Source organism: Anabrus simplex, chromosome 1 (assembly GCF_040414725.1).
Source record: "Anabrus simplex isolate iqAnaSimp1 chromosome 1, ASM4041472v1, whole genome shotgun sequence".
Classification (NCBI taxonomy): domain Eukaryota; kingdom Metazoa; phylum Arthropoda; class Insecta; order Orthoptera; family Tettigoniidae; genus Anabrus; species Anabrus simplex.
The window spans coordinates 710,171,701-710,190,208 of record NC_090265.1 but is presented as its reverse complement, the minus strand read 5'-3'; the positions used below and the strand labels follow the sequence as shown (position 1 = coordinate 710,190,208).

General features: G+C 38.3%; 1 protein-coding gene across 4 annotated transcripts in view; it reads right to left on the bottom strand.

Moving 5' to 3' along the window:
• The window catches only part of LOC136856717 (transcriptional regulator ATRX homolog), a 462,565-nt gene that overhangs the window by 239,167 nt on the left and 204,890 nt on the right, over positions 1-18,508 (bottom strand). For all 4 annotated transcript variants that reach the window (XM_068225163.1, XM_068225164.1, XM_068225166.1 and 1 more), the window contains exon 13: positions 9,681-9,844. In XM_068225163.1, coding sequence (XP_068081264.1) covers positions 9,681-9,844 — 164 coding nt within the window. The remainder of the gene's footprint in view (positions 1-9,680; positions 9,845-18,508) is intronic.

The window sequence follows — 18,508 nt, the reverse complement described above, 5'->3', positions numbered from 1 at the left end:
CTACAAATTTTAGATAAAATATAATAAAGTACAAGAATATATTCTTTATTCCTTAAAAATACAATCCTCCTTTAATCATCATTATCTGTTTAATTAGATTAGAAGTTTGCCTTTTTTCTACCATAATGAGCACTAATGTGAATCAATGCACCGTTTCACTTAAGCACTTATAACAACATTCCGTGTGGACATTAAAAAAAAAAAAAAAAAAATCAAGACACCTGAGGGTATTGAACCAAGGAACACATTACAAGAAAAAGTTATGTAAATAAGTTGGCTAGGATATTAATAAAAAAGAAAGGCTGTTTTTCCAGAAAGGCATTTAGGCCGGAAATGATTTTCAAAATTGGTTTATTTAGTGTGATAGAGCTATCCAGAGACTCACAATTTGAAACGTTTCCAGCCCCTTTAGCCCAACTTTTGACACAATTGAGGAAATTGATTAATTTTACATTTTTCATATTTTGTTTGCTAAGAAATGCTTTCAACATTAAAAAATAAAAAGTAAACTCTTGTCCTTGTACTGAGGTGGTGCAGCTCTTTCCAGGCACACCCCCAATGGAGGTAAGCTGCATGTACCAATTTAACCACACATCAGCCCTTACACCATTCTTAATACAATGAACATGGTGCCATATAAGGAGCCTGAGCAGTGCTCAGGCTTGGTTTCCTATACTAATAAATCATCAGATGCTGGAAATACTCCCATGTCTCTTCTGATAAACATGAATGACAGCATTACAGTTCTACATACTGCTGCTAGACGGGAGTACTGACCCTTGCTGGACAGAATATGAAACTTGTTTTGAAGAGTGGCAAGGCTGTGTCCTGTGTGCTTAGTTTTCCTGCTCATTCCTACAACAGCGTCACGGTGCTTTGACTCTCTCGGTGATAGCACAATAGAAACTCTAATAAACTGCCAATCACATCTTTTTTCCTCTCATATAAGCACAGTAATACTAATGTAACAATGTTACATGTAACTATGGAAAAAAAAATTACATATTGGCCACCTTTCATACTTCAGTGTCGAAAATCGAACAACTAGAGACGAGTTCAGTGCCGAGACAGATAATTATAGTTTCATATCTTAGCCAAAATTTACTTGGATTTTTTGGAACACACCAAAATGGATGATAATAATAATAATAATAATAATAATAATAATAATAATAATAATAATAATAATAATAATAATAATAATAATAATAATAATAATAATAATAATAACAACAACAACAACAACAGCTTTCACAACATCCTTTTCTGGGCAAGATATGTAGATGACACCATAGTAATTATGGATGAGAGCATCACAGACGCTGCTAACCCCCTCATTAATCTAAATAATATTGACCCATATATAAATTTCACACTTGAATCCGAAATTGAACGGAAAATTAATTTTTTAGACTTAACTATTAACAGGCACCCAAGTTACTTAAGATATAAGATTTTTAAAAACCCCACCAAACAGTCACTACAATCCATCAAGATTCTTCACACCCCCAGATTCACAAATGAGCAGTGTACAACAGCATGGTGTACCGAGCCTTCAATGTTTCAATGTCTAAAAGAGACCAAAAAAATGAGTTGAACACCATTCGTAATATAGCTAAATCTAATGGATACAACAGTTTCTTTATAGAAAAATAATCAATAAATATAAATATCGCCCCTCTACGACTTTGAAAAAAGATAAACAAAACAACTCCTCCCTTTCTATCTTTACGTTCAATGAGCAAATTTACAAAGTCACCAAATCTTTAAAAAGCACGAAATAAAGTAGTTTTCAAAACCAACAATAGGAATGCACAAGTCTTACATAAAGCCACATCCATAAACAAGTTAAATAGTTTTTCAAAATCAGGAGTATACAGGATTATTTGCAACAGTTGTAATTCTAATGTAAGGTACTCTGAATACATCAATGCCCTGGAGTACAATAAATTTTCAGCTGTAGGACAGCATGTGCATAACTATAATCACAAATTCACAGACATAAAACAAGATATGGAAATTCTCAAAATCATCAACTAAGGACCCCTCCTTAACATTACTGAAAGCTGCTTGATGCATATAGATCAATACTTTAACCCGAATGATTCTAAAAAAAAAAAAAATCTAAGTGCTAGAGTATATAACTGAGTTGAGAAATGATGGTTTTACCTAGCCATAACACACAACATGATTCAACAGATTATTGGAAGGGGAAAAAATATTTGATCTTATTATGAAAAAATAGATGCAATTTTCTCTTTTATAAGAAAAATCTAGAGAGCCTCTTTTAGGCAAGGAAGAATTTATAACAAATAAAGTAGACATGTTATAAGAAGCACCATCTTGATTGTGAAATGACTCATAACATGAACAGAGATATAATAAACCAGGTGTGATAGCTATTACAAATAACATGTTGATGCTCTAGCTACAAACAACTCTACGATTGATCTGTTAAGTGACAGCTAATGTACACAGAGGGTATGCGACGTACTGTAACTTTAAACTGCAAATAAAGTACAGCAGTAATTATTGATAAAACTAAACAATACTAACATGCTATGTAAGTTGAATATTTTGACCTATTCCTATCCACTGCAAACAAAAGAAAAAAGTTTATCAACACGACTGACTACTACAGGTATTCTAACAATACCGGGTTATTTTGTGTGTGTTATAATTGCTATACTTTGCGGCAAGTGTACAGTATTGTGTGTTCAGCACAACTGAGTGTGCAGCTGTTGATCTCTGCTTAATAGTTTTTTTGCATACAACAATACACCGTCAAGCCAGAAGCAACATATGTGAGTGAAACATTATTTAAACTGAAAACCCAATCAACAACAGACAAACTGCAGAAAGTTGATAGAAGAATTCTTCAGACAATTGTTAATAAAAAACACCAGATTGATGGCCAGTGGAGACTTCGGCCAAATTCAGTACTTTACAAGGAAAGTGAATCGATCTGACACAATGCGAAAACAGAGGATTGCATTCTTTGGATAGATAGATAGATAGATAACGCCTTTATTGGTGGCGAAGTTAAGGCTCAAGGCCCACTCTTACACTTAACCACTAGAAGAGTATACATGTACATAACTTAAACAGTTCTTACAAATACAAATAACACAAATAATATTAATAGCAAAAACAAGAGTAATAATATTAATAATGACAATAAAAGAAAATTTTAAAACACACAAAGTAAAATACACTTAAGTGATGTAACTGCAATAAACCGTTCATTCATCCCATTCATTCTTTCATTCACTCAACAATTATCCAGCAAGTCAGCAGGATCTACTCAACAAATACTCGCGGCACACCTTTTTAAACTTGCGATGAGAGGGATTGTCCCTAATGTTCGCAGGTATCAAATTCCATGCCCTGGACGCAGAGATTATGAAGGAGCGGTTGTAAGCAGCAGTGCGGTTTACAGGTATGGTAAGAGAGAAGCCAGATCTCGTATTGTGGTCATGATATGATGAGAGGTAAGAAAAAGGTGAAGAAAGATAGTTGGGAGTATTAGTGGAAAGTATTTTGTGCAGTAGTGATAACATGTGAAATTCACGGCGCCGGTGCACTCGAAGCCACGACAGTTCCTTATAATAGGGTGATATATGAGCATCATATCGCAGACTGAAGATATATATCTTGCGCAGCTATTCAGGCTCCGGTCCAGTTTCTTGTTACTGTCGCAGGTAATTTCAGTCAACACAGTGTCACAATAGTCAAGTATAGGTAGTATAAGAGAGTGAATTAGTTGCACTTTAAGTCGAACCGAGAATGCATTACAGAATCGCTTCAAAGGATATAAGCATTTGTGTACTCCTTGTGTACCTGTTGAGTCCAATTTAGGGTCTCAGTTATAATAATTCCTAAGTTAGTCACTGAAGTAGAGTAGGGTATGATTTTATTGTTTAAAATTATTGGAGAGATGTCCCATTGCTTGAGGGAATATAGGTTTTTACTGGTACCGATAATAATAACTTGAGTTTTATTCAGGTTTATTAGTAAACTGCTTTTATTTGCATAGTCACTAAGATGTTTTAGGTCGGAATTTATTTTAGTAATTGCAGTATCAATATCACTCGGTTTTGAATGACAGTAAATTTGTACATCATCTGCGTATACTTGCAATTTGCAGAATTTAAAAGCTTTTGATATATCATTAATTTGGATGATAAATAACAGTGGTCCCAGGACTGACCCCTGAGGTACACCGAAGGTCTTACTTTGCCACCCTGAAGTCACATTTCCCACTGTCACACGTTGCCGGCGATTTTCAAGGTAAGAGGAAAAGAACCGAAGCGACACAGTATTAAAATTTAGTTCTCGAAGTTTGTGCAGTAGTAACTGAGGGTTGACAGTGTCGAAAGCACTGCCGAGATCTAATAATGTCAGTATAGTCACGTCCCGTTGGTTCATTGCACGTCTAATATAATATGTCACTCGTAGTGAAGCTGTCGCGGTGCTATGTCCTTTCCTGAAGCCGGATTGGAAGGGACTGATGAGGGAATGCTTGGTAAGGTATTCAGTAACTTGTGTGTGAACTAAGCATTCAAGTACCTTGGATAGGGGTGGTAGGATGGATATTGGACGATAATCTGAAGGAGAATCTAACTTGGAGCTCTTCGGGATGGGTCTAATTAGTGCATCTTCCCAAACATCTGGGAACACTCCGTTTGTCAGGCAGTAGTTAAATATATGAGTTAGTATTGGTAGAACAGCTCCCAAGATGTCTTTAATCAGCGATACAGGAATGTCATCATTACCTGTGGCATTAGATGTAATAGAGTATATCACACCTTTAACTTCATTCAAAGTGATATTTCTGAAAGAGAATTGCTCATGCACAGAATGCTGTTGAAACAAGGGTAGTGAACTTTTAGGGAAGGAGGTAGAGGCTATTCTTGGCCGTGTGAAATAATTATTTAAAGCATATAGTGATATGCTTGGTACATGTTGTTTTACCTACAGCTAACGTACGTAATTTACTCCATTTTTGTCTTGGGCTGTTAGTGTTCATCAGTTCCTGAAAGTATTTATATTTAGAATTCCTAATTAGTTGCTTGGTTCTGTTTCTCAGAATCCTGTACTGCTCAAAATCATCTGTGTCATGCATCAGTTTGTAATGTCTGTACAGTTTGTCACGACTGGCCATAGCAGATCTTATCTCGGCCGTTAGCCACGCGGATGAATGGAGAGTGATTCTTACCTGCTTCTTTGGTGCGTGCTTGTCAAATATTTCCAGTACCAATGAATTGAATTTGCTTACTCTGGAGTTTATGTTCTGAAAATTACGTATACTGTCCCAAGGCAAGTTATATGCATCGTGGCGCAGTTTATTCCGGTCCACATGTCGTAAGTCTCGTATTGTAATGTAGCGTGGTTTGTACTTGGGTATTCGCGTAGAGTAACACGTACAATAGGTCATATAAAGAGATGCCAGGAGCAGGGATCTGTCCGTGTTTAATTACTTTCTGAAGTTGATTTGTCACAAGAAGATCAATTAAGGTATGACTTGTGCGGTCAGAGTAATGAACATGATTAGTAGCGTTGAGGGGTAAAATAGTTATGTTTGTGGCGAGAAATAAATTCAGTAGGTTATTCGCTTCACTAGTCTGCTTTAAAAGGTCAGTGTTAAAATCACCCATGATTATACCATCATATGCCGAGATAAGATTTGCTAATGCCTCTTCAAAATCATCAGTCTGTCTTATTTTAGGTGGCTTGTATACAATCCCTATTAATATCTTTTTATAGCAGACTAATTATACAAACATAAATACCGTTTACCAAATACTAGACTCCTGAAACAACTTCTCGATTTCTTTTGGAATAGTAAAACAAAAAACATATGGTTTAAAGAAATACAAATGAATTCAGAAGAATTGAAAATTACTGAAGATCAAATTGAAAATAAAGAAGAGAAACGGATTCTAAATAACAAGTACATAAGAGTATCACTAAAAATATCGCAGCGTAAGCAGTATGTTATATCTATAGAAGATCATCCAGAATGAAGAAGTTTAGGGAAAGGAAAAAAGTTTCAAGTGTTAAAAGCTGAACTTATTCTTTGAAGACTTTGTTGTATAAGGTTTGATTTTGGTGCTCCAATGTGGGCATAAACAGTGTAAATAAATGAAATACCCTACTAAGACCATTTTTGTTGAAAACTAAACGAGCCCATTAAGCGAGGAAATATTTTCCAAAACTTAAAGGGGAATCCAGGGTTCTGTTTATTATGTAGTGGTGTCCCAGTACAGCACAGTAAGTACCCCTGAAAGTTGTCTGTTCACAATTTACTGTTCAGTAAGTCTAAAGCTGTATGTTCGCCATACAAAATGGGAGGTTCTCACGTAATGAATCCCCTTGCTTATTGCAGCAGTAAAAATGGAGGGAAAAAAAAAAAGGTCTAATATGCAAAATAAATACAGTAGATATTGATTTTGCACCCTTGCAAAAGCTCGACAAAAGCTGTGTCCCCTGCAATAAAGACTCCTCTTGTTAGGTCTGAAGATCCTCCTCCTTATTTTTCCTCTCACAATTGGATGGTCACATGCCAAATCAAACCAAGCGCCAAAATCTGATTTATTCGTAAACTGGTATAACGTGAATATAGATAGTAATATCTTTCTTGTGCCAAAGTGGTCTAAAGTTATCATGAGCCAGGAGGAAGTGACATCACAAAGTTGTTGTGGTATAAAGTTGGTTATACTGATTTCATTCTGACAGAGTGAACCAAACACCGAAAGAAGATGGCTTCGGAAGGAAATGGTCCATGAGCAAGGCATTTAATTTCTTCCAGAAACATCGCAGAAATAACAGCAGATATCCAAAGTGACTTCAGTTCTGGCTTCTCAGACCTGTCTGACACTGAGGAATGGGAAGAATATGCGAGTGAAGGTAAGTTTTGCAATATTTTTACAGTAAATGTGTTTAGTTTATTTTGAGGTTAGTAAGAACAGCTATTCGTTTGCATTTTGCGCGTTTATACTCGAGCATAGCTACTCTTTTGTTCTGAGAGCCAGTGTTACCATACTCGATTCATTGTATCCAAAGAATAAATACCAGTAGCTTCATTAGTTAGGTGAATTCACGAATAGAGGTCATAGTGGTACTGTCTTTGGAGTTGGTTCACTTTGGCATATGTTTCCAATAGTCGCTGTTATGTTGTATTTGGAGTTTGTCCGCTTTGGCAAATATTTCCAATGCAAAATTGTATCGCTTACAGATATTTTTCTATAACTTTTTCAGAGCCAAATACGGATGTAGAACAATGTAGCGCAAAGAAGAAAAGGAAATTAACCAGCAGAAAAAGGGAAAATCGGACAGGAATTGGACGAAAGGAAGAAGAGAATGGAGCACCCACGTTCAGTCCCATTAAAAAGAAGAAAGGAGACCCTGCAAAGTGGGGAAAAAAAAAAAAAAACCGTTAGGAAGGTCAACAGAATCAGAGGAAAGGCATACACAACTGTGAAAGGAGGACTAGTTCCTGAAAAACACTTCATAGATTATGAGTGTAAATGTTTAAAGAAGTGTCATACCAAAGTGTCAAAAGACGATAGGAGAGCATTTTTTGGTCAGTTTTACAACTGTGATTCTTGGGCTACACAAACAGCATTGATTATTGGCTCTATAAAATGCCACGGTGTCAGCCACAGGCGAGTGATAAATGTAGACATTTCTTCAAGAAATCTCAGTCGAAAATACTTCATACGTTCATCTATAGATGGGGACACTGAGGTATGCAAAGGCACGTTTATGAAGACATTGCACGTAAGCAGTGCTAAAATTCATAGGGCACTGCTGAAGGCTAAGACAGGTACAATACAAGACCAATGAGGGATGCATGAACCACATAATAAAAGTACCTCCAGTACTGTAGACCTCATTAGAGAACACATTGAAAGCTTCCCTGCAGTTTGTAGCCACTACACCAGGAAGGATTCAAATAAAAAGTAATTGAATACTAATCTAAATTTAAATTTAATGTACAGGCCATTTGTTGAGAAAGTTAAACAAGAAGGTTGTGTTCAGAAGATGCCTTGTCAGTCGCTGTATGAGAGTCTTCAGGCGTGACTTCAATATAAGCTTCCGTGCCCCTAAAAAGGACACATGCCACACATGTGATTGTGTGAAAATTCAAATTCAGTCAGCTGAAGCCAGTAATCTTCCTAATGATGTGACACAGTTGAAGGCAAAGCTAGAACTTCATCACCGTAAAGCAGAATGTGCAAGAGATGCTATGAACAACGAATTGAAGAGCAAATCTGAAGATGGACTCAGCGTGATATCATTCGACATGCAGAAGGTAATGTCTTTACCTCCCTTAACCACGAAAGAAGTCTACTACAAAAGACAGGTTTCTTGTTTCAATGTAGAAATCCATGATTTCTGCTCTAATAAAGACACTATGCATCTTTGGGATGAGAGTGTGGCATCCAGAGGTGCACACGAGATAGGATTTTGCATCTTAAAATACCTGAAGAGTCATGGTCAGACAGCTGCGGTGGGCAGAACAGAAATTTCAAGATGACTTGTTTCTGGATGTTTGTGGCCCAGTCTTCAGAGATAAGCATTAAAGAAGTTATCCACAAGTTCGCTGAACCAGGACATGCTTATCTACCTAACGACAGTGCATTTGGAGATATAGAGAGAAAGCTTAAGTATCACCCAGAGGTCTATGCTCCATCACAGTGGCGTGACATAATTTCATATGCAAGAGTAAGAAAAAATGCTTTTGAAATAAGTGCAATGGAAACAGAAGATTTTAAATGTACTGAAATTCTGCACCAACATCTTTTTAACTGTAAAAAGAATGATTCGGGTGACAAAGTTGAATGGCATAAGAACAAAGAAATGAGATTTACAAAAGGAAAGCCTGGCATAATGGATTATAAATACACTCACAACGAGGACTATGAATACTTTTCAGCGAACTTCAACAAAAGAATAAAGGGCAGACCAACAAACCTTAGTGAACTTGATCTTCCAATACTCTATCCAAGGGGTAGACCTCTGAGTGAAGACAAGCGTAACGATGTGAAAAGTCTACTGAAATACATCCCTCCAGTACATCATTCATTTTATGAAAGGACCACAAGTGCTAGTGTACAAAACATCACTACTTTTGAACATGACTGCTCTGACAATACCTGTGAGGAAATCGGAACTGAATCTGCATGAAGTATGCTTTTCAAGGGTATTCATATGCAGTTTAATTTGAAAAGGTACTGGCACATGGATTTTATTTTACCAAGGGTATCAGAGTTGTTGTATTTTGTTAACTTTTATTTGTTCATTCATCTTTGCTTGTAATGTCTAAATGTGAATTAAGAATAAATCAAAATACTTTGTACACCAAAACGGACCATATCCCAATTATCTGGAAAAAGTAACGTAATTCAGAATGGAAATGTGCTGCATGGTTCCTGTAAGTATAAAAAGAAAAGTATAACTGTGTAAATTGTCGATACAAAATATTAGAAACCAGAGTCAACAGCAGATTTTTCAATTTATCTATAACTTTGAGCCTCAATTTCTCGGAATGTTCCTTTTGGCACTTAGTTCGATTTGGCGTATGACAATGCAATTATAAGTTTCCTTCATCTTTCTTTGCTGACAACCAGATCTCAGACTCATAAATTAAAATGGGCTTGTAACCTTGTTCTCACCTGCTAAGCTCGTAGACCTTCACTTTCCACACCTGGTCCGTCTCCCTGAGCCACATGTTAAACTCGTTGGCCCAGTTGAGCACTGTGCTAAATGGACATACGATCATAACAGTCTTCACTTTGGTCTCTTGATGGTTTATTAAAGTATGAACCAGAGCAACCACCTGAAACGAAGTGTCAATGTTATTACTCCAAGGCATCCACCTGAAGTCACATTAAATATCACATTGCTCAGAACATTTATTAACAAGTATCATGATACTGTATTGGCTTTTGGGCTTATGCCGTGTCAAGAAAATAAGGTGAAATTCTTTACGTTTCGCAGAGAACTGTGCTCTGCGTCTTCAGAAGAAATCTCGACTGACCACGACAAAGGCTTCTTCTTTCTCTGCTCTGCTCGGAATGAGCAAGCAGCAGCTTGCAGGCGCTTATATACCACGCTAGCCGCGCGTGCGCATTAGCACGGATAAGGGACTTAGCCTCCCCTGCGAACCATGTGACCTTGCCGCAGTGGGGAGGCTTGCGTGTCCCAATGTAGCAGATAACCGAGCCCCAGGTGCAACCATATCGGATGGGTATCTGTTGAGAGACCAGACTAACGAATGGTTCATCGAAAGGGGGGTAGCAGCCTTTCGGAAGTTGCACGGGCGATAGTCTGGATGATTGACTGATATGGCCTTGTAATAATACTCAACATGACTTAGCTGTATTGATACTGCTACACGGCTGACAGCAACGGGAAACCACAGCCGTAACTAACTCCTGAGGACATGCCGCTCTCTCTGTATGAAAAATGTATTGATGATGGCTTCCTCCCGGGTAAAATATTCCGGAGGTAAACTAGTCCCCCATTCGGATCTCCAGGTGGGGACTACACGAGAGGGGGCGATCATCAGGAAGATGGATACCGACATTCTGCGAGTCGGAGCGTGGAATGTGAGAAGTTTGAATCGTTGTGGTAGGTTAGAGAATCTGAAGAGGGAGATGGATAGGCTAAAGTTAGATGTAGTTGGTGTAAGTGAAGTACATTGGCAGGAAGAACAGGATTTTTGGTCAGGCGACTACCGAATTATCAACACAAAATCAAACAAGGGAAATGCAGGAGTTGGTTTAATAATGAATAAGAAAATAGGGCAGCGGGTAAGCTACTACGACCAGCATAGTGAAAGAATTATTGTCGTCAAGATAGACACCAAACCAATGCCCACCACAATAGTGCAGGTCTATATGCCTACTAGCTCAGCGGATGACGAGGAAATCGAAAGAATATATGAAGATAGAGAAGATGTAATACAATATGTAAAAGGTGACGAGAATCTAATTGTGATGGGAGACTGGAATGCAGTGGTAGGCCAAGGAAGAGAAGGTAATACAGTAGGAGAATTCGGATTGGGACAAAGGAACGAAAGAGGAAGTCGACCGGTTGAATTCTGCACTGATCATAATTTAGTCGTTGCCAATACTTGGTTCAAACATCACAAACGATGGCTTTATACGTGGACGAGACCTGGAGACACTGAAAGGTATCAAATAGACTTCATTATGATTAGGAAGAGATTCAGAAACCAGGTGTTAGATTGCAAAACTTTCCCAGGAGCAGACGTGGACTCTGACCACAACTTGTTGGTTATGAAATGCCATCTGAAGCTGAAGAAATTGAAGAAAGGAAAGAATGCAAAAAGATGGGATCTAGACAAGTTGAAAGAAAAGAGTGTGAGGGATTGTTTCAAGGAACATGTTGCATAAGGACTAAATGAAAAGGCCGAAGGAAACACAATAGAGGAAGAGTGGATAGTTATGAAAAATGAAGTCTGCAGGGCTGCTGAAGAAATGGTAGGAACTAGGAATCAGTGGATAACTCAGCAGATACTAGACCTGATTGATGAACGACGAAAATACAAGAATGCTAGAAATGAAGAGGGCAGAAAAGAATAAAGGGGATTAAAGAATGAAGTGGATAGAAAGTGCAAGGTAGCTAAAGAGACTGGCTGAAGGAGAAGTGCAAGGATGTTGAAGGTTGTATGGTCCTAGGAGAGGTAGATGCTGCATACAGGAAAATCAAAGAAACCTTTGGAGAAAGGAAATCTAGGTGTATGAATATTAAGAGCTCAGATGGAAAGCCACTTCTAGGGAAAGAAGACAAAGCAGAAAGATGGCAGGAACATATCCAGCAGTTGTATCAAAGTGAAGATGTAGATAATTTGGTTCTGGAACAAGAAGAGGCAGTTGATGCTGATGAAATGGGAGACCCAATTTTGAGGTCAGAGTTTGACAGAGCTGTGAGTGACCTAAATAGGAACAAGGCACCTGGAATTGATGACATTCTCTCTGAATTACTGACTGCCTTAGGAGAAACCAGCATGGCAAGATTATTCCATTTAGTGTGTAAGATGTATGAGACAGGAGAAGTCCCATCTGATTTTCGGCAAGAAAGCCGGTGCTGACAGGTGTGAAAACTATCGCACCATTAGTTTAGTATCTCATGCCTGCAAAATTTTAACACGTATTGTTTACAGAAGAATGGAAAAACAAGTGGAAGCTGAGTTGGGAGAAGATCCATTTGTTTTCAGAAGAAATGCAGGAACACGTGAAGCAATCCTGACTTTACGTCTGATCTTAGAGGATCAAATCAAGAAGGACAAGCCCACGTACATGGCATTCGTAGATCTAGAAATGGCATTCGATAATGTTGATTGGACCAAGCTATTTAAGATTCTGAAGGTGATTGGGATCAGATACCGAGAACGAAGAATTATCTACAATCTGTATAAAAATCAGTCTGCAGTGATAAGAATCGAGGGCTTTGAAAAAGAAGCAGCAATCCAGAAAGGAGTGAAGCAAGGCTGCAGTTTGTCTCCCCTCTTTTTCAATGTTTACATAGAACAGGCAGTAAAGGAAATCAAAGAGGAATTTGTTTGGAAAGGGAATCACAGTCCAAGGAGAGGAAATCAAAACCTTGAGATTTGCCAATGATATTGTTATTTTATCTGAGACTGCAGAAGATCTCGAGAAGCTGCTGAATGGTATGGACGAAGTCTTGGGTAAGGAGTACAAGATGAAAATGGAGTGCAGTCAAACGAAGGCAGGTGATGCAGGAAATATTAAATAGGAAATGAAGTCTTAACGGAAGTAGATGAATATTGTTACTTGGGTAGTAAAATAACTAATGACAGAAGTAAGGAGGACATAAAATGCAGATTAGCCCAAGCAAGGAAGAGCTTTCTAAAGAAAAGAAATTTGCTTACTTCAAACATTGATATAGGAATTAGAAAGATGTTTTTGAAGACTTTCGTGTGGAGCATGGCATTGTATGGAAGTGAAACATAGACGATAACTAGCTCAGAAAGAAAGAGAATAGAAGCTTTTGAAATGTGGTGTTACAGAAGAATGCTGAGGGTGAGATGGATAGATCGAATCACAAATGAAGAGATACTGAATCGAATTGGTAAAAGGAGATCGATTTGGCTAAATTTGATGAGAAGAAGAGATAGAATGATAGGACACATCTTAAGAAACCCAGGACTTGTTCAGTTGGTTTTTGAAGGAACTGTAGGTGGTAAGAATGGTTGGGGTAGACCAAGGTATGAATATGACAAGCAGATTACAGCAGATGTAGGATGCAGTAGTTATGTAGAAATGAAAAGGTTAGCACAGGATAGGGTGGCATGGAAGGCTGCGTCAAACCAGTCTATGGACTGATGACTCAAACAACAAGGGACTTAGAAACTTGTTAGCAAGTCTTACAGCGGCATCTGTCATGGTCTTATTATAGACAGCTCCGCCGGCCGCTTTATTGCTATCAAAGTCTTTTTGGGGCCCTCAAAAGGGCCATTGGACCTCCCAGGCAAGCCTGGTCAAACAGGAAAGGGTAGGAAATAGGGTAATTCTTATACTTTAAAGTATAGCATTGCATTGCCAAACAAATTTAATTTTAATGAACTCTCTTCAGATTTAATATTTATTACACCACCAAGTACGTGTCCCCTCCATAATTTAGCCTTCCTTTTCGAACACCAACATAATTTGTTAGCAGCTTCTTTCTCGTGGTCAGTCGAGATTTCTTCTGAGGACGCAGAGCACAGTTCTCTGAGCAACGTAAAGAATTTCACCTTATTTTCTTGACACGGCATGCGCCCAAAAGCCAATACAGTATCATGTCTATAAGTACGGGCCGTGAAAGCATCAATGGCAACAAGTATCGCATTCACAAAGACGCATACACGGTATGCTGTCAATTGTGTACACTATTTTATTTACAAATTATATCCACGTTATACACACATTAATGAACCACCACCTTGACAAACACCTGACTGCTACATCAGCATCACAACACGAGTTCACACACTTGATTAACTATTTTCATTAACAACTCCACTCCAATTCCCAAGGCTGTCTCTTTATATACCTTGCCAGGCTTCTAGAAAAGTATGATGCAACATGTTTTCTCGTATTTTCTCAAATCTCCAATAACCTATGTACAAATGAATAGAATGTTCTATACAACTCTAGTGACAAAGATGCGTTGTTCTGGGCTATTACCCTGTGTAGCACAATATTACATTGCATTTATACATCATATTTACAGTTAATAATAGATTATATACTGTTAATGAAGTGTTCTTACATTAAATAAAGTCATATCAATATACATAAAGCAGACGTGACGTGGCATAACCTCATGTTTTGTTACACAAGACAGATCATACAACACACAAATAATAAATGATACGACCATGATTAATACCAAATAAAATCCGTAAATAACTACGTAAATAACAATAGACGTAAACAACCTCATAGCCACATATCACTACTACTAGTGGTAGTAGTCAAGCACTGCTCTTACTATAGAAGTTAGACAATTAAAATCTTGTGCACACCTTCAGTAGACTTCAACCGTATGGTGTGGCAATCCAAATGACAAGCCCAATGCTGCAATGGGGAAAAACACTGGTAATTTCATGACTGGAAAATGCTAAAGAACTTGAATACTATGACTTAATATCACTTTTGTAATCAATTTCAATGGTCAACCCTGTATTAGCTGTGAATGATGGAACGTCTGAGGAGTAACTGGATGATGTGAATCACGCACTTTATTTTGCTTAGTTTCTGGAGGGACTACTTTGTCTTCACTGTCACTTTGTAAATAGTCTAATTCAGGGATAAATTCACCCCAAGAATCATCTTGAGTCATCTGCGCATCGCACAAATAGGAAAAGATTTTCCCATACAGAGAGGAAGTAACCATTATAATATTTTGAGTAATAATGCTATGATACAAACTAGAACACTACACTCAGGCTACAAATGACCTTTACTTGTCTTGTACTCAATGCCTTTGAGTGTTTTCACTCGCACCACATGATACTGAAACCGACAGACTCCAACAGCATAGTGTAAAGGTAATGCAATACTTACACATACCATTCTGGGGAAGAACCACGATACATAAGTTTGCTATGAGGTAAAAAATATCTATCAACTGCTCTCTAACATTCGAAATATGAACAACATTACATCACATTAAAGAATGTTATGCCTTTCAGCGTTCAGTCTGCAAGCCTCTGTGATTTACTACATGTCATCACAATCCTCTATTTGCAACCAGTGCTGTGGCCTCATTTAGTTCTATTACCTTCTTTCTAAATCGTTAGAAACTGAGTCTAACCATCGTCATCTTGGTCTCCCTCTTCTTCTCTTACCCTCCATAACAGAGTCCATTATACTCCTAGGTAACCTATCTTCCTCCATTCGCCTCACATGACCCCACCACCGAAGCCGGTTTATGCATGCAGCTTCATCCATTGATCTGATTACTAAATTAGCCTTTATCTCCTCATTCCGAGTACCCTCCTGCCATTGTTCCCACACGTTTGTACCAGCAATCATTGTTAAAATTGAAATAATTGAAAAAATAAATTTAATAGGTTGAATTTATTTTTCAATTATTTCAATTTTAACTGTGATATTCTTCAATACGGAACAATGAAATTTTTAACTTTAAACCAGCAATCATTTTCGCTACTTTCTTGTCTGTTATTTCTAACTTATGAATAAGATATCCTGAGTCCACCCAGCTTTCCCTCTCAAGCAAAGTTGGTCTGAAAACAGAACGATGTAAAGATAGTTTTGTTTGGGAGCTGACTTCCTTCTTACAGAATACCGTTGATCGCAACTGCGAGCTCACTGCATTAGCTTTACTAAACCTTGATTCAGTCTCACTTAATATATTACCATCCTGGCAGAAAACACAACCTAAACACTTGAAATTATCGACCTGTTCTAGCTTTGTATCAATTCTGTATCAATTCAATACTGTTGAATTTCTTACATACTGACATCAATTTAGTCTTCGAGGCTAATTTTCATACCATATTCATTACACCTATTTTCAAGTTCCAAGATATCAGACTGCAGGCTTTCGGCACAATCTGTCATTAAGACCAAGTCGTCAGCATTGGCCAGACTGCTTACCACGTTTCCACCTAACTGAACCCCTCCCTGTCATTTTATACCTTTCAGCAGATGAACCATGTAAACTACAAACAGCAAAGGTGAAAGATTAAAGCCTTGTCTAACCCCTGTAAGTACCCTGAACCAAGAAATTCTACCATCAATTCTTACTGAAGCCCAATTGTCAACATAAATGCCTTTCATTGATTTTAACAATCTACCTTTAATTGCATAATACCCCAGTATGGCGAACATTTTTTCCCCTCAGTACCCAGTCATATGCTCTCTCTAGATCTATGAAATATAAACACAACTGCCTATTCCGCTAACAGCATTTTTCAATTATCTGGAGCATACTGAAAATCTGATCCTGACAGCCCCTCTGTGGTCTGAAACCACACTGGTTTTCATCCAACTTACTCTCAACTACTGACTGCACCCTCCCTTCCAAGATGCCAGTGAATACTTTGCCTGGTATACTAATCAATGAGATACCTCGATAGTTGTTGCAATCCTTCCTGTTCCCTTGCTTATAGATAGATGCAATTAGTGCTTTTGTCCAATCTAAAGGTACATTACCAACACTCCATGCTAATCTTATTATTCTATGAAGCCATTTCACCCCTGCCTTCCCACTGAACTTCATCATTCAGGTAAATTTCATCTATTCCTGCTGCTTTATGACAATGGAGTTTATTTACCATCCTTTCCACCTCCTCAAGCGTAATTTCACCAACATCATTTTCCTCCCCCCCCATGAGCTTGGCTGTTCGCAACACCACCAGGATGATTTCTTTTTACGTTGAGAAGATGTTCAGAATATTCCCTCCACCTATCCAGTGATTCCCTGGGATCTATTACGAGTACACCTGAATTACTCAAAACACTGTTCATTTCCTTTTTCCCTCCCTTCCTAAGATTCCGTATTACTGTCCAGAAAGCTTTCCCTGCTGCTTAACCTAACCTACCCATGACTTCTTTTTGGATTCAACAACTATTTGTTTCGCTCCGTTTCTTTCATCTACTTTCAAATCCCTTTCTGCCTTGGTCCTTGTTTGAAGCCATTTCTGATAAGCCTTCTTTTATCGTTTACAAGCTGATCTCACTTCATCATTCCACCAAGATGTTCGCCTTTTCCCATCTTCACACAGAGTTGTTCCTAGGCATTCCCTTGCTGTTTCTATTACAGCATCCCTGTATGCCACCCATTCTCTTTCTATATCCTGATCCTGCTTACTGTCTACTGTTTGAAACTTCTCACCAATCATATCCATGTACTTCTGTCTAATTTTCTCGTCTTGGGAGATTTTCTATCCTTATTTGTTTGCAGACCAATTTCACTTTCTCTACCCTAGGCCTAGAGATACTTAGTTCACTACAAATCAGATAGTGGTCTGTATCATCAAAAAATGCCCACAAAACTCGTGCATTCCTAACAGATTTCCTGAATTCGAAGTCAGTTAAGATATAGTCTATTATGGATCTGGTACCCCTAGCCTCTCATGTGGAGCAGTGAATAGCCTTATGCTTGAAGAATGTATTCGTAACTGATAAACCCATACTAGCAGAGAAGTCCAGCAAACGCTTCCCATTCCCATTAGTTTCCATATCTTCCCCACATTTACCAATCACCCTTTCATATCCTTCGGTTCTATTTCCAACTCTCGCACTGAAATTGCCCATTAGCACTATTCTGTCCTTGCTGTTGACCCTGACCACAGTGTCACTCAATGCTTCATAAAACTTGTCAACTTCATCTGTACCCTCACATGGTGAATACACTGAGACAATTCTCGTCCTAATTCCTCCAACTGCCAAATCTACCCACATCATTCACTCATTTACATGCCTAACAGAAACTATGTTGCATGCAATGGTATTTCTGATAAACAGCCCCACCCCATACTCTGCCCTTCCCTTTCTAACACCTGTCAAGTACACTTTATAATCTCCTATCTTTTCCTCGTTATCTCCCCTTACCCGAATATCACTTACTCCTAGCACATCCAGATGCATCCTCTTTGCTGACTCAGCCAGTTCTACTTTCTTTCTTGCGTAAGCCCCATTAATATTGATAGCTCCCCATCGAATTCCATTTTGTTCGCCAACTTGTTTCCAAGGAGTCCCTCGTCTGTCAAATGGGAGTGGGACTCCGTTACTCCCATAGGTCTGAGGCTTGCTTAAAATGTTCTGAACTCAGTAAATTCATGAAGCAGGATGCTACCCTACTTGCACATAGTTCACGTGAGGATTTCTCCTCTAACGGGTTATGGACCACCGGTGGATTGTATAGTCCTGGACGTCTGAGCACAAGGAGGGCCATGACTCAGAATATGTCCGAGATGCCCACTCCCATTCCATAGGAACTG